This window comes from Cupressus sempervirens, chromosome 3 (genome assembly GCF_028749045.1).
Source record: "Cupressus sempervirens isolate cs-2001-9-10 chromosome 3, ASM2874904v1, whole genome shotgun sequence".
NCBI lineage: Eukaryota > Viridiplantae > Streptophyta > Pinopsida > Cupressales > Cupressaceae > Cupressus > Cupressus sempervirens.
This window is the reverse complement of record NC_143120.1, coordinates 536,469,715-536,486,302: the sequence shown is the minus strand read 5'-3', so window position 1 is coordinate 536,486,302 and position 16,588 is coordinate 536,469,715. Positions and strand designations below refer to the sequence as shown.

General features: G+C 35.3%; 1 protein-coding gene across 1 annotated transcript in view; it reads left to right on the top strand.

Annotated features, from left to right (window-relative positions):
- The window catches only part of LOC149567527 (uncharacterized), a 104,743-nt gene that overhangs the window by 30,985 nt on the left and 57,170 nt on the right, over nt 1-16,588 (top strand). Inside the window, exons 4-6 of the mRNA XM_089820749.1 lie at nt 7,705-7,811; nt 7,917-7,968; nt 8,083-8,167. Coding sequence (XP_089676875.1) covers nt 7,705-7,811; nt 7,917-7,968; nt 8,083-8,167 — 244 coding nt within the window. The remainder of the gene's footprint in view (nt 1-7,704; nt 7,812-7,916; nt 7,969-8,082; nt 8,168-16,588) is intronic.

Here is a 16,588-nt window from a genome sequence, read left to right as displayed (position 1 = left end):
TAAATGCAGCTTGTCTAGACTTCCTTGCAGCCACCAAGAGTTGATCGCAGAATTCCTCAAGATGTATCGCAGCCCTTGCAAATTGCAACCGCAGCACACAAAACACTTTGGCAATCGCTCTGTTTGATACTTGTGCCCAGATATAGCAATCTAGGGTCTCCAATTTCCCCAGCACGCGTCTTTTTTTTTTGTGGTCCTATAATAGCTTCAAACTTGATAAGCAGCTCAAAGTCTGGACATGTCAGCGCTGCCCAATTGCTGAGGAAACTCTACAGCTGAACAGACTATGTGATGTGTTTGTATAATTTGTAATCTTCAGACAGTGCTGAATCCAATAAGAATTGAGTCCGCCTGGTGTCAAGGAAGACAATGGCCCAAAATCGCATGGAATGTGGATCAGCTATGAAGATTGGGTTGCTCCTGCACAGTTCTGTTCCAGACCGCGTGCTAAGTCTCTGCGATTAATCTGTATGGCCCTGCTATAAATTAATCTACTTGGTGTAAATGGCAATTAATTTCACACTAGCTAATCCTCCAAATTTGGCCTTAGGCCACAAATTCTGCCCCGATGAAATGACTGTAATGCCACTTCCAATCTGCAATAATTCAGATGATATTTCACACCCTCAAAATTGCGTACCGATTGAGAGTTATCGTTCTCAATGGCCAATTGTGACAATTGCAGAAACCCTATTTTCCACAATGCACCTGTGATTGAATCACAATCTGAAAACAAGAGAGATAAACAACTGCTTGATTCGAATGGAGCCCCGGGGTGCCTATTTATTTTTTTCTCTCCACCTTCTCCAGAGACTTCTAGAACAATTTTGATCTTATCTCTTAAGTGACTTTATTAAATATTTTATAATCCAAGTCACTTTATTAAATTAATTAAATATAAAGTTATCTTTTAATATTTATTTATTTGATAACTTTATAAATAATTAACTTTTATTTAATTAAAATAATTAATTAGTCGTCCTCAAAAAATATTCATTAATTTGGACAACCAGATTAATTAAATTAATTAAATCGAACTGTCGCCAAAAATGGGGACATGACAGCAAGTCTGTGGGCAACATTTGAAATGACAATCTTTTAGAATAACACCCATCTAGATTCCATCTGCCGAAAAATACCTTGAAGTGGCAGGCATGAAATTTCCGCAGTTCATAGTGGTATGCAAAGTGCTTTGAGATAAACTGTGTAATTTTTTTGTAAATCAACATTTTGGATTGCATTCAGCAATCCATCATTAGGATGAGGAAAAGGCAAATAAAATACTTACAATGGATTGTTGAGTGCAATGTGAAATGTCGATTCACAAAAAAGTTACACAACTTATCTAGAAGCTCTTTGCTTACGTCGAAGTGGCTAAAATGCGTGATATTAAGATATACAAGTCAAAATATTTGGCAATCTCTTCACTGATGATATTGTTTAAACTCTAAAGTGACCCATAGATGTGTATCTTCAAAAAAAATCCCAATTAAACCTGATTAATCCTGAATCTTGGAGCTTGCCAATTTTTTCCCTGAAAAAGTCCCAATTGGTGAAAAAATTGTTGATCCGATTTTCAATGACCTTTTTGCATCTGAAGCGCATTAAAATTATAATATTAAAATCCCTCAAAAATGAAAAATAAAATAAAAAATCATTGCAAAAAACTATGAAACCCAACAATACAACTCATGAAATTGACAAATCACTCAGAAATAGGGTTGATTCTAGGACGAAAGTGAAGAAAATAAAGAATCTGCTTGAATTTTTTTTTTGTAATTTTGCCCCTTGAGTTTTTCTTTCCGACCTCTAGAAAACCCCTAATCAAAGAAGAGGGAGGAGCAACAATATTTATCAGTGAAATCTGAAAGGGCATCAATCATCCTAAATTCTCAAGGGCATTTGAGATGTTGTTGAAGCAACTAATGAATTTGTTTTAAATTGCAATTTCAATATGATTTGATCTCTTTGCATGCCTTGCCCCATGAATTTTGATGAGATCAGCTATATAATTAATATTATAGACTAATTTTAAATTATAATTACTAAGCACTATTACAGATTTCCCTTTAATGGGGAAGCAATAGACACCTATAGTTTAAAATAAATATCATAAAGTTATATCAAAATTTTAATCATTATTGACTATTAATATATTAATAGTAGAGAAGTGGAAAACGACAAAATATCACGATTATACATTATTAATCGGGAGTCGGCATGTACAATTTTTAATCCCCAAATTATCAATTTTTTTTGGTTAACTCTCAACATTGCTTTTGTGACTTGTTAGATGATTAAATGACAAAATGTGACGATTAATCAACAAAATAATTGTGGGAAACGACCAAAAACTCTAAAAGTGACGTTGATGGGAAAAACCTAGAACATGACATTGTTGTCTATGAAATCAATGTGTGATGCTAAAGATCTAGCTAGGAAAGTTTGGTCAAAAGTTTTGCAAAGCCCCAAAGTGTTGCAGAGTTAGGAAGTAGCATGGGAGAGGCAATTAAAAAAAACTTTTTCCTCTCTACATTGAATATATTGTATAGCTTCATTGATACTATTTCTCTTTAACATTGATTTTGTTTCTATATATTTCAAATATTTAAATTGTTGCAATATGCAAGAAAATAAGATCATAACAAAGCTGCCTTATTTATATGTTGCGGTATGATCTAGAAGATCAATGTAACAAAGTTTTGCCTTATTTACTTTGGAGAAAATAAAGAACCGTACAATAATTACTATAATCATTTTATGCTTGTCAATAATGACATATAAGTTCTAACGATTAGTCATATTTCTAGATATATAACTTTTCTCAAAATTAAAGTAAATAGTTCATGTGATTCATTCTCTTAATTCAACATCCAAAAAAATTATTTTGGTATATAAATGTGTATATATTACTTCACATAGTGTTTATCAAGCCAATTTTTCATATAATTGTTTATTAAGTTTATATAAAAAAAAAAACTTGAGAGAGTTCTAGAAAATGAATTCTCCTACTTATCAATTGATGAGATTAAGGAGCTTTCTAATGAATGGTTCATAAGGCACAACATTTACTACATGTTTTACAAATGGGGTTGCAAGCAACGTGGGATTAACCTTGGAGGCAACTCTGTGTTTAAGTGCACTTGCGTTGTATTGGGATGCATGACCTTTCAGCAAGTCTTGGTGTTCCATCCGTGTGAGCATCACCTAAATGCAATAAGTGCTAAGGAGAGATGGGTTCTTGTGAACCACTACTCATAAAACTTGGGTCAATGATTTTGACTCAAAAGCTACACAAATGAATCCTAATAGCAATATCATAATTTGTCTTGTTATGGAGAATATCTCCTTGTAAATTAACCTGGCTAAGAGGCTTTGTAATGAATGGTTCACAAGGCACAGTACTTGCTGAAGGTTTTGTCAACAAGGTTGCAAGCAAAGTGGGCAAAATTTGTCCATGGTTAAGCGTGTTTGAGCTGTACTAGTACTGGGATGGGTAGCCTCTCAGAAAGCCCTAGTGCTTGTAATGTCTCCATCTTTTTAGCATATTAGTACATTTCTTAGCCTTTATGTTCTCCGAACGCTAAGTGGAGAAATAAAGAGAAATTGATTAAATTAATTTTTTATAAAGTCATTAAATAAATTAAAATTAAAAGGTGACTTTATATTTAATTAATTTAATTTTATAGAAGCACAACTAATTATTGTATTGGAAAAGGGTAAGCTTCTAGAGAGTGCATTTTCTAGAATTAAAACTAATTATTGCCTTGGAAAGGGGGAAGCTTCTAGAAAGTGCAATTAAATAATATTTTATTTCCTTCTAGAAGGGTGAAGGAAAAGAATAAATAGGGAGGGCAGCCTCATTGTTGAGCATTGAATGTGTTGCCATCTACTCTTATGGATAGCTTGTGGAGCCAAGGGTTTCTACAGTTATTATATTTATCGTTGGGAACAAACACTTCGATTGTTTTGCATAATTGAGGTGGTGAAATATCTTCCGAAGGGTTGCGACTGTTGGAGAAGACAAATCAGTCTTTTCATTGTGCCAAATTTGTGGCCTAGGGATAGCTTTGTGAAGTAAGGAATAAGTTGGAATTTGCTACAGGAAAATTCATGTTTTTGGAGCAATTTCTAGGTTTTTATCTACTACATTTTGCATTGTTTGAGAGTAGATATTTAGGGTATTGGTAGGGTTTGTAAAATCTATTGTAATTTGATTTATATCAAAGTTTTATATCAGATATTGTTGCCCTAATGTCTTATTGATGTAGATGCATATTTTCCTATTTGTAATCAGTGTTATTCAAAAACAATTGCATCTTCATTGTTAGTTGTTTGGTGTGTTCTTTGGAAGCATATTTATTAAAGTTTGGCATTTAGAAAACAATCAAAATTTACATATGCAATATATCTCTTGCTTGCAAAGTGTTTGACAAATGTCAAACAATTGAATTTGAGAACGATTTGGTGTTTCACGAAGTTATAACCTATTGGAGTTATTACAGTGCTTCACCTTTGCGAGCATCACCTAGATGCAATTAGTGCTAAGTGTTCAATTCAGTATCATGAGAGATGCATTCTTGTGAACCACTACACATTAAACTTGGGTCAATGAGTTTGACTCAAATACTACTCAGATGATTCCTGATAGCAATATCACAACTAGACTTGCTATGAAAAATATATTCTACTTATCAATTGATGGTCTTAAGGGGTTTTCTAAGGAATGGTTTGTAAGGCACCACTTTTTCATAAGGTTTTTCAAATGGGATTGCAAGCAAGTGGACTTAACCTTGGAGGGAACTGCTTGGTTAAGTGCACTTGTGATGGAGTAGCATAGGGATGGGCGACCTCCGACAAGTCGTCATGCTTCACCTCTATGAGCATCCCTAAATGCAATGAGTGTTAAGTATTCCATTCATTGTCATGAGAGATGGAATCTTGTAAACAACAACTCATGAAACTTGGGTCAATGAGTTGACTCAAAAACTACATAGATGAAGTCTAATAGCAATATCACAAATGAATTCTACATATATGAATATGAAAGTTTTCTTTTATTTACAATATTCTGCAAAGAAAGCTACATTCTGATTTTGAAAAATAAGAAAGCTCACATCAGATTTTTGTGCTACTTCAAATCATAGCTTGATTGAAATTTTTATTGTTAAAACTTCGAGTCCTAAGTTAAAAGATTATTAGGAGGAGGTTGTGCAAGTGCTTTGAATCATTATAATTTTTTTATCATCTATGCTGGAAATGTCTTTTTATTTTTCTTTAAAAAAGTAGTTCTTGATTTTTTTTCTTCAATTTTCCACTCTTTTTTAAGTCCAGTTTTTTCCCGATTTTTGAAAATAATCCTACTCTTCTGGTTTGCCGATTTATTCCCAAAATGATTTATGCTTCTATGGTTTAAACTTTAAACCATAGATAAAAATATTGCTGATATTTAGGTGATAAAATAAAACATTGCAATATTTTTTTGCTTTTGACAAACTATGTCAAATGATTGTGCTGATGTCTTTCAAATTATCACTAAGAGTGTATACAAATTATCACTAAGAGTGTATATGAGCAATGTTAGTATGCTAATAGAAACCAAATTTAAATAAAGCTTCTACAAACTAAACAAAATTCATAAACTTCAAGATAGACTAAGATGAGCTCTCAATTGAGAATATGAGCCATTAATGGGCTCTCTCAATGAGAAGCTCTCTTGTTGAGTAGCTTTGTCTAAATAGATAGGATGTATGCTCAAACTTATGCTTCAAAAAGGGCTTCAAATGGAGTTGGAATTTGGGTGTGAGTGTATGGTTTTGATGTAAAATGGCTTCTTAAAATGACATTATGACTTTATTTCATGGATTGTGTTAAAATGGCTTGGGAGAGGATTCCTTAAATAGACTAAGGGCTTGAGGGATCAAGGGCTAGGATGCAAGGATGGGAAAAAGCTTATGGAAGGCTCAGATTGCATGAGAAAAGAGCACATGGATTGTGCTTCCTTACAACCAATCAGGGAGTGACACATGTCACAGGGTGAGAGGATGGAGGAAAGGGGAAGGATGAGTCAACAAAGGAGGCTCAAGGGATAAAATCTTCATAAAGACCCTCATAATGGCTTGTAAGAGCAATAAAAAGGCTTGGCCTAGTGGGCTTCATAAAATTTTATGGTTGAGATATTTTGAGGGAGATGATAGCAATTTCGACTTGGGCTTGATTAGGAGGGTTTTAAGCTTGCTTAGGATTGTGCAAATGATTAGAGGATGGATTAGGATAGTTTATGATTAGCTTAGGGATAGGCAAGTGGATGGCATTTAATGAGGGTGGGTGAAGGAGGAGATATTTGTTAACTTTGGCTTGGGTTAGTAAGTCTTAACCCATTTTTAGGGAATGTGACAAGGTTAGGAGGGGATTAGGATTAGGTTTAAAGACATCTTTTAGAAGAGTCTAGACTTTGGATGAGGATGAAGACTTTCTAGAAGAGTCTAGAACTTCTTAGGATGAGGATAAATTAGATTTTTAGGAAATAAATAAAGTTTTATTTATTTCAAGGGTTTGGGTTGAGGAGATATTTATTAAAACTTTTTTAATAAACATGAGGATTAATATTTAATCTTAATTAAATATTTTGAGTTGGGATTAGGGGTAGGAAATGATGGGATTAGCCTTTAATCAAAATTAAAGAAGGATTAGAAGATTTTGGAAGAGGTTAATGGTTTTAAGGAAATTGGCCAAGTTTTGGGCAAAAAAATTTTTTTTTATTTATTTTGGGTTTTTTGGTCGATTTATTAATTAAATAATTAATAAATAAGGAAATAATGTTTAAATAAGATTTAAAGATTTTTGGGAGGGATTCCTTAATTAAATATTTTTAATTAAGATAAAGGGATTTAATGGCATAAAAATAAATAAATAAATAAAATAATTAATTAATTAATAAATGATGATGTCATTAGGAATTTTTCAAACAATAAAAATACTTTATTTTCTAAAGGTTTTTAGGTGTCTACAAAGAGGTTGTAGGTTTATCAATGATATATTGGCTATTTATCCTGCTATGTAAGGAACTTATCACGCAGTAGAGGACTGATTGACATTTTAAACAAGATGGCCCAACAAAAGGCCAAAACACTAGTTTGGCATGCCAATTGAGGTTTGGAGGGGATAGAAAGGTTTTGGAGGAGAAAGGTTGTCATTTGCAGTGTTTGATATTTTACTTGACATTTTTATTTGCTTGTGGTTTTACAAAGACAATTTGCTATTTTCAGTTTACTTCAGAATTCAGACAATCAGACTATGGCTACCAGCCATCAATTTTCCACATGAGGATTCAATTATGTTACATTTTTGCATTTGTATATATATAGATCAGCTTGTTTGGTTTGTTTACTTATTTGCTAACTCATTAGATATATCACCTTATTGAATTTTCCCAAAAAAAAATATACTAATTAATTTTAAGCCATTTTTTTAAGTTCCCAAGAAGTTCCCCGAGAAGTTTCTGATTCATCTCCAATAATTACCAATATTTGTGTTTGCCCTTGGCGATAAGTTTCTGATAAAGATATTTTGTAATATGGTTTAAATACTTATCATCCAACCTAAAGTATGTTTATGTTTTGTGATTAAATACATTGTTTTCCAACCTGTGTTTCAATAAATAAAATGGGAGTTCTTGATTTAATGATATGCATTTTCTTTCAGGTTTGTGTAGTCTAGTCTATCCTGGTGCTGTACATTCTCGTTTTGAGCATTCCTTAGGAGTTTACTGGCTCGCTGGTGAAGCAATACAACGGCTTAAGCAATACCAAGTATAAGAATGTTAATTTCTGCAGACAATAAACTCGTACATATTTGTGAAAATAGTGTAAGATTGCATGAAATATATCCAGTGAACTCTATGAATATGTTTGCAGGGAAGGGAGCTTGACATTGACAGATTTGATATATCATGTGTAAAGCTAGCAGGTGTTATTTTATTGTTTTGTTTGTTAACCTGTCTTTGATTATGTAGAGTTATTTACTAGAGCTATTTTTACTTGTACATATAGCAGATACAGTTTTATGCTTTCCACATTGCAGGTTTACTTCATGATGTTGGTCATGGACCTTTCAGTCATGTATTTGATGGTGAATTCATTCCAAGGGTGCTGCCAGACATTAAATGGTAAATTCCTGTCCTGGTCTACCTTCGAGAGTTTCTTGGAGCTTATGGTTTTGTCATTACCATACATCCATGTGAATTACTTACCATAATTGAAATAAATTTATGCACATAACTATTGTTACACATGGTCATAAGCTTGCATGTATTCTGTATCACTAGATATTATGACCCTGATGTGCTTGTCTAATGTTCAGTCGTCCAAAATGAAATATCACTGAAGTTGCAATGCTATTTAAAATGTTAGATACAATAAAGAGTAGAATCTTCCCTTTTTTGCAGTTTTCTTGTACTGATGTTGTTTTTGTTCATGTTATTGGAGGAATACAAAATTAAATAGATACCTATATTCCTAACAGTTTTTTAAATTTGATCTAGAGTTCCATTTAGAGATTATGTTTTTCAGAAGGCCGCTGTAATTGAAAACATATTCTTGTGTTTGCAGTCATTTAGTTTAATCTCCCTGGCAAGCATTTGTAATGTTGCTGGAGAGATACTTAAGAAATGGCATTTCTATGTTGTCTTACCATCAAATGTTCTGAATATGATTCCAAGTTTGAATTTTTGCCCTCAAATTGCATCAGCAACTTTTATTGTAGAGTGGAAGTCAGTGCCAGTAACATCTGTCAACAAAAGGTAGCTGTACGAGTAATGTTAATTTTCAAGGACTAGGAGGAAGCCACTAAGACTAGTATTTATAGTGAGCTCATTTTAAGGTAGTATTAGTATGTGCAATGACTCCTGTATCAACTATCACTTAAACATCACAAATTAATAAAAATTGTAGCAGTGGTATGTTAAATCAATAGTGCTTGTTTTGAAAGAAGGGACTAAATGCTTGACTCAAAACTTATTATCAATGAAGGTTGTGATGCTGTAGTTTATGTTGCTGAAGCTGCCTTTTTTAATATTATTAGATATATGCAAGTTGAGTCCTGTTTTCGATTAGAGTTAAAATCAGGTTATGAGGGGTCCTGAGACTCCATGTAGGTAGATTTTAAAGTGGATCTAGAACCCCACCAAAATGAAACTCTGCCACAGATATTATAGATATAGTCTACCAGCCCAAATCAGACAGATAAACTGCAGCCTAGAAAGATATTGGCAAAAGAGGATCCAGCTGCTGAAAGGAATCAATGGGGTTTTAAGGCTCCTTAAACTGTAACACAAAGTATACATGGCTCCTTGAGCCATCAACAAAGCATGTGCAGAGAGAAGAACTGGACTGCAACTAGGGATTGGAACATCCCAAAACATGCCAGCAACAATAATAAAAAATAACCAGCTCTGAGTAAAGGTCTTACTACCAGCAGAAAAAATAAATCTTTACCAGTTTGCTGGCCCACGAAAAAACTTAGGGCTTAGACCTGGGTAACTTAGACTGATCCATCAAAAGGCACCAATGAAAATCCAAGTCAACAGAAGAACTCCCACTCCCCCCCCCCCCCCCCCCCCCGACTCCAATTTAGGGAAACCCAACTCAATAGGGAAAGCGGGGTGAAGGGCCATTGACAAGAAAGTCCCTGTCAGGATCCAACCAGTCACTAGAAGGCCAAATAGGAGAAAAGACTGCCAACACCAAATCAAAACCTCATTAATCCAGCTACAAGCTGCCATTATAAGCTGAGCCTCCACCTCAATAGGAACTTCCAACTTGATAGGAAGCAAACAAGAGGATGAAAGGAGCAATTCGGCTGTCGACTCCCACAAGGCCATAAAGTGAGACCTCACCTTAATAGGGATCAAAGCCACCATAAGAATAGTGATGCCAAGAAGGATCCAACCAAAAAAAAAGTCCTCAAAAGAAACATGACAATGAAGGACAGGGCTTCAAAGAAGAATGTAGGAGCAAAGACGCTTGACACAAGAAACCACTTGGGAACTAACCCCAACTCAGCGCTGAAGCTGCCCTAGGCATATAGGTTGAGGACCTCTAAAACCAATCTTAGCCCAACGAAGAAACTAAGGAACATAAAGAAGCAAAAAGCTCCTAGTCACCAAAGAAAAAGAGGAGCAAAAGACCCCTACACAAATTTAGCATAGGCGGCCAAACTCAAACAAGCGGGAAAGCCATAAAACTGAGCACCTTGGGCAGGCAAAAAAACCCAATTATAGGAGCTGTTGGCCAAGGAAACCCACAACCGCACCAAACCCTAACAAGCAGCACAAAGCCTTCCAACAAAGTCATCGTGGGAGGTAGGAACAAAATTCCTCCACCATCTGCATCGTCTCCATCATTGCCCTCACCATCATCACAGGACTCCAAAGACCTAAACATATTATTTCGGCCGCTCCTGCTCCTACTCATCATACGAAGAATAATGAGGCAAGTTGAGTCCTCTTATGTCTTTAGCTCAATGAACATTTTGGATAACTAGATAGCAAACGTACAACACATTTATCCCATGTCTCGATCATTTTGATAGTTTTAACTTTCCAAGATCTAATAATTATAGCAATAACGACTCTAATTGGGATTGCGGGTTCTACCATAGGTTAATTACTCTAGAAATAGGAGGTAGTAGCTAGAAGTTTGATATCATATGATGAGTTCTATTCTTGTTGTAAGCCTTTGATGGTTGCCACTTTGAAGTGACTTACTTTGATTTTGCTCTTATTATTTGAATAGTCTCTTTTACACTCTTATTTGTGCAATTGTTATGTTGTTCTAGTTGTGGTATTGTGTGTATCTGTAACATTTTGATGCTACTTTGTTCTTGTGATGTAGTATGTAAAAGTGGTATTAGAGCAATGATTTTATTAAATTTAAAGTTCAATGCTTTTATGAAAAAAAATCCCATGTTATTTGTTTCAACTAAAGGTCAATGTTTTTATTAAATTTATATGTTTCTGAAATATTTTCCCATATCTTCTTTAGATCTGCTAATGTTTTAGTAATCGTCTGTTCATGATTCTAATTTAAATTTTGTACAGACATTAAGAATCTAAAGTTTTGTTTTGTATCAATCGATTAGGATGTCTTGCTAAAAAATACGCGAAGCTGGGTTTTTGGGCTTTTATTGTAATATCACGAGTCATTGAGTTCATCGTTGTGATGTGGTTGTCATAGTTGAATCCCTTGCCAATTCCATTTATATCAGAGCTAGGTTAGCTAAGTTATAAACTTCAAACATTAGGGCTTTTGCAAATCAATTGCTATAGAAAATTGTTGGAACAAAACCAGGAGGATAGAGTAGTTTTCCCTAGACAAGGTGTATGTGCCTAAGTGGATATTGGATCATAGGAATCCACAATTTTATCAATGTTAAGGATATAGACAATTGTGGCCGATTGCCTTAATTGTTCTAGTTTAGTATTTTTAGTAATAGCCTCCTTTATTTCAATATCCATTTCTACAAGTTTTTTGGTGGATTCTCATTGTTCTGATCCTTGTAGAAGATTACAAGCAAAGATATCTAAATCTATTTCATCATTATCTACAACATTGTCAATAATATGGGAAGAATTTGAATCACTAGCAAATATCTCAAAAGTACTTATATCTCAAATTTCTTCTTCTCCTAGCTTTTGGTTAGCTTTACTAGGTTCATCCATATATAAGTGCTATTTGTTCATCTTCTACTTGAAGTTATCATAAAGAGTCCCTCAATGTGCCCTTTTTTCCTTGATTAGCTAAGCTATGCTCGTTTACTTTAGGTTGGAATATGAGCAGAGGCTTTTGAGATTTAGAAGATGACTCTTTATCACTCTTCTTTCTTTGTATGAGTTCTTTGCACAATTGTATTCTTTTGTTTAGGGACTGATGAATCTTGAGCTTTCCCCTTCATTTTATTTTTCTTCTTTTGAAGAGCTATCTTGGCCAATTTGTGGCTTTCCAATCCTTTTTCTAACTATCCTAGTCCTTTTTAGCATTTTTAGCTGTAACTATATATGGAGCTTTTGATCCTCCACATCTTTTTTTCTAGAGATTTCATGATTGTAGAACTTTTGGTCCTCCTGATAGATGTTAGCTAACCATCTTGATATTCTTGGTTGATTACCATGTTTCTAATATTCTGATGTACTTGGCACACTTGGTAGCTTGCACTAGAAATATCATTCATCAAAGAAGAAGATGGTTGCTCAATTAGTAACAAATGAGCTTGTGATATTGTTGTTATCAGGATTTAACTGTGTGATTTTTGAGTCAAACTCATTGACACATGTTTCATGAGTAGTGATTCAACATGAATCCATCTCTCATGAGAATAAATGGAACACTTAGCACTCATTTGATCTAGGTGATGCTCAAGGGGTGAAGCACCGGGACTTCCCAGGAGGTCACCCATCCCAGTACTACTCCAGCCTGAGCGTGCTTAACTACTGAGTTTCCTCCATGGTTAAACCCAAAGCTTGCAACCCCATTTGCAAAACCTTCATCAAGTGTTTCCTCCTTGGCTGCGATTTCGACTTTGGTATTTTATTGCAGTGGGTGTTTTTGAGAAGTGAGAGCCCTTTTTTAGTGTGAAGAAGATGGGAGGAAGGAGAAAGAGAACTGAACCGGTGAGCTACAAAGAATGGAAGAGGAAGAGGGAGATTTGGGATATTCTGGAACAAGGGAACTTTACAGGATTTATGGAGAAACTGAAAGGTAGTAACCCTGCCATTACCCGACAATTTGTCAAAACTTGGAAAGACGGGAGTATATTGGTGGGTAATCAAAGGATGGAGGTTTCTGAAGATATTATTGCTGAAACAACGGGTCTTGACACCGAGGGTATTAACTTCTATCAGGATAGGAAGCTTTCAATTTGGGCAGTTGAAGAGTTTGCGGAAACAGCTAAGTAGTGCAATAGGCTGTGAGAATTGGTAATTCATACTTTAGCCTTGGTTATATTTCTTGCCCTTGGAGATTTGTTATGTTTGTGGTGATTATCTTACTTTAGATGTCCACTTTACTAAGATATATGGACACCATTTCATGTTGGTTAACCATTTTAGACATAGGGTTAGGCTAAATTTACCCTTCTACCTTAGACAATCTCTAGGTAACACTATTTTAGCCATTCAAAATGATCTTGAGGGTGATCATGCTTTTCATGAGGGGTTAATGGTTCTAGTTATGAACCTTCTGAAATCCAAAAAAGTGGATGGACCCTGACAGAGCAAGAAATCTTTAAATTGTGAAACGGAGGGAAGTGAACCAGAGGAGGAATTTGATGAGGATACGGAGGATGAGATTGCTGAGGTTGAGATGAAGAAGAGGAAGAAATGTGATCTAGGGAGCTCATCTAGGAAAAAAAGGAAGGATAAGGAGATTGATTATGAACAAGACACTGATTTTGAAGAGGAGCAAGAAGAGGGTATTGAGAAGAGAGGAACATTGGGCAAGGTTTCGGGAAACAAGGGGAAGAATGTTGAAAGGGACTCTATTCCCTTTGATGATGAACTCCTAATTAGGAGGGTGGAGAGAAATAGGAAAAAAGTGCTTTCTCAGGATTTGGATGTTGATAAAGGGCTAAAGGAGACTGAGCTGGATAGGAACAAACAGGGGGGGCATGAGGATTACATTGAGCAGAATAGGGATGAGGAAGACTAGGGTTTTCTGAAGGGAATCTTTGGTAACCCAGGGCTTATGATGAAGTATATTGGCAATCTGAAGCAGCAAATGCAGGACATCTTGAGGGATTTTGATCAGCTCAGCAGGACGGCTAGGGGGGAGAGAACGCTGGGTTAGCACATTGACAAACTTTCTGAGGTTATAGGCAACGCTGAAGAGGTAAAGAATTTGATGAAATGTGTTGCACCACTTGAAGCCAAGAACTGAAATTTAGATCAGCTGGGCAAAGGCCTTCAAAAAAAATGGATGGTCTGGATATCAGAGTGGGTAACTTGGAGAAAACAGTTAAGAAATTGGCCGATCAGAACTGCACTATCTTGAAGATCATGTCTGACAACTTTAACACCCTGCTGAACAAGCTTGAACATGGTAAAGGCCAAGACACTAAGGATATGAAAGAGGACCAGGGTCCGAGTAAACAAACAAGGGCTAATTCCAAGAAGAATGAGCGTGTGGAAGGAAAAAAGTTGAATGATATGAAAGTCTCTGCAGAGAACATGAACATCCTGGCAGACCAAGCAGCGGATCTTCTGAAGACACTGTAGCTGTCTTTTTGCGTTCTTTTTGCTGTCTTTTCATGCATAGTTGTATTCTGGCCTCTTGTTTTTAGCTTGTCTAGACTATTCTCTTTTAGGCTATGAGGCTTTATGTTTTTATGAGCTCCTTTGCTCTTGTTTCTATGATACTTTATACAAGGTTTTGGGTCCAATAAAACCTGTTTTTACGTAATCAAAACATAAAAGAAATGAATGTGGAAGAATCCATTTTCTTTCCCTCTTTTAATATCATTTGGGTGTAAAAATGGAAGATAGATTGGACATAAGCCAAAGTTAGAGACGAAAAGATTTAGTTCAGATTTTCTAATAGAAGTCATTGTTTTAGCCTTATACCCTTTTCAGGAAACACTTAAAATTGCCTTTTTCATCTCTATATTTTTCTTTATCTTCAAAATAATTAAATATGAAAAAAGAGAGCTAGCAGCATTCTTAGATCTTTGACTAGCCATTGTAGATAGATCAAAACTTACTTGGGCACTTCGATCCTTTGGCTTCTACATTTTCTGACTTACAGCTTACCTTTCCACGCCTATCCGTCAGCTTCGATATGGGATTTACAGTCTTATTGCTGTTCCACAAACACTCACAATCTTACTTTGCAACTTTCAGTTTCAGATCCCAAACAATAGGTTGTCTATGACTATGAATTTGTTAACTTTCTCACTGATAGAGTAACAGTTGGAAAGAGACAAGTGCAGACTTACTGCCTACTGTAAAATATGAACAAGTGCCTACTATTTATGAATCCATTGTTGCCTATGAAGAATACTTGGAGATGTTCAAAGAAAATAAAAGAGAAATAAAGAAAGAATTTATGATTGGAGAATCAAAATCACAAGGAGAGTCTGAGGAGAAATCCAAGAATATTTTAAGAGAAAGAAAAGGACAACCCAACAGAGATCTGCAGCAAAGTTCATGGGAATGCCAAATCAAATATTGGAATCCAGATAATAACCTAGCCCGTCAATCAATCGCGACTTCCACTCAAGGTAGTTTAAAGAATGTTGACAATTGTAATAATGAAATTTAAACTTCCAAGATGAATCCTATTTGTTGAAGACTTTAAGTGTTGGAGTATCATTGGCCTCTTTAAATTGAAGTTATGGTGGCATATTATCCACATCTAACAAGCTGATATTCCATATGAAACAGCTGTGGAGTTTGTCAACTGGGTCAAACAAAGGCTGACACCATGTGGATTGGCTAAACTATGGGAATAGTTGCTTTGTAAGTGTTGTACTCTAGTGACTTGCACATGGAAGGCCATTTGTAGCATATTTGCTTGAGGGAAGTCATATGCTAATTTGTGCAGGAAATGATTGGCACTTTCTGTGTGAGCTTCATCAGCATATATGAAGTGTTAGCCAAAGTGACGAACCGTTTATGGCTTTTGGAATACTCTGTCATACTACAAAAAATGGGGGGAATGTCTGCTGTGGAAAAAAAGCAAATGCTCATGAATTTGGTGGCGGGGGGGTGTCACAGTTGACTAGATGCAATCTATTTGTGAATTTGTAGGAGGAAAGGCAGTGAATCTTGATAGCAGATTGACCACTTTGATACATTTGTGGGATCTTTCCAGTCCCAAGTGGTGTGTACACAATGCCATCAAGTTTCATATTGCTATTAGCATTTGTTGGATCTAAATGTTGGATTTCAGGGTGATGTGGCATATTCGGAAGATGCTCTTGATCAATTTATAGGACATGAGTGGTTGGATGGAAATAATAAATATTATTTTGATTCATACATGAGGGTGCAGATACAAATTAATATTCTTAAGGCTTGAACATTCTGACAATTGCACTTAAGCAATTTCATATTATAATGTTGCGGAAGTTGAACGGGGGAGTAACCTTTCTCGAAACTTTAGATTTATGCCAATTTTGTAAGTGGAAAAGAGGAAAGTTTGCACATCTACAAGCGCCGTGCTGTTTCTATACACGTGGATATGCTAAATGACTCTATTTGGGGCAGTGATTTAAAAAACCCCAACTGGTAACTTCAGTTCTATAATATCCCTTGTAAATCTGATCAAAATTTGCTGATATGAAACTCAAGGAATATTATCAAACATTTGGCATACAATGTTCAAACCCACTCTCGAGAAATTTGTGTTCGTCTTCTTTAAGTGTGTAGGCTGCAAATGAAGTTATTAATGCTTTTGGCAATGCAAGGTTGTGATACAAATGATATACTAACTGTTCCAGACCTTTGACATGACTGAAATTAACTATTACATCTGATAGACATAAAGACAAACACTTGCCACATCCAAATGTGTACCTACAGCCACTAGGCATTTCT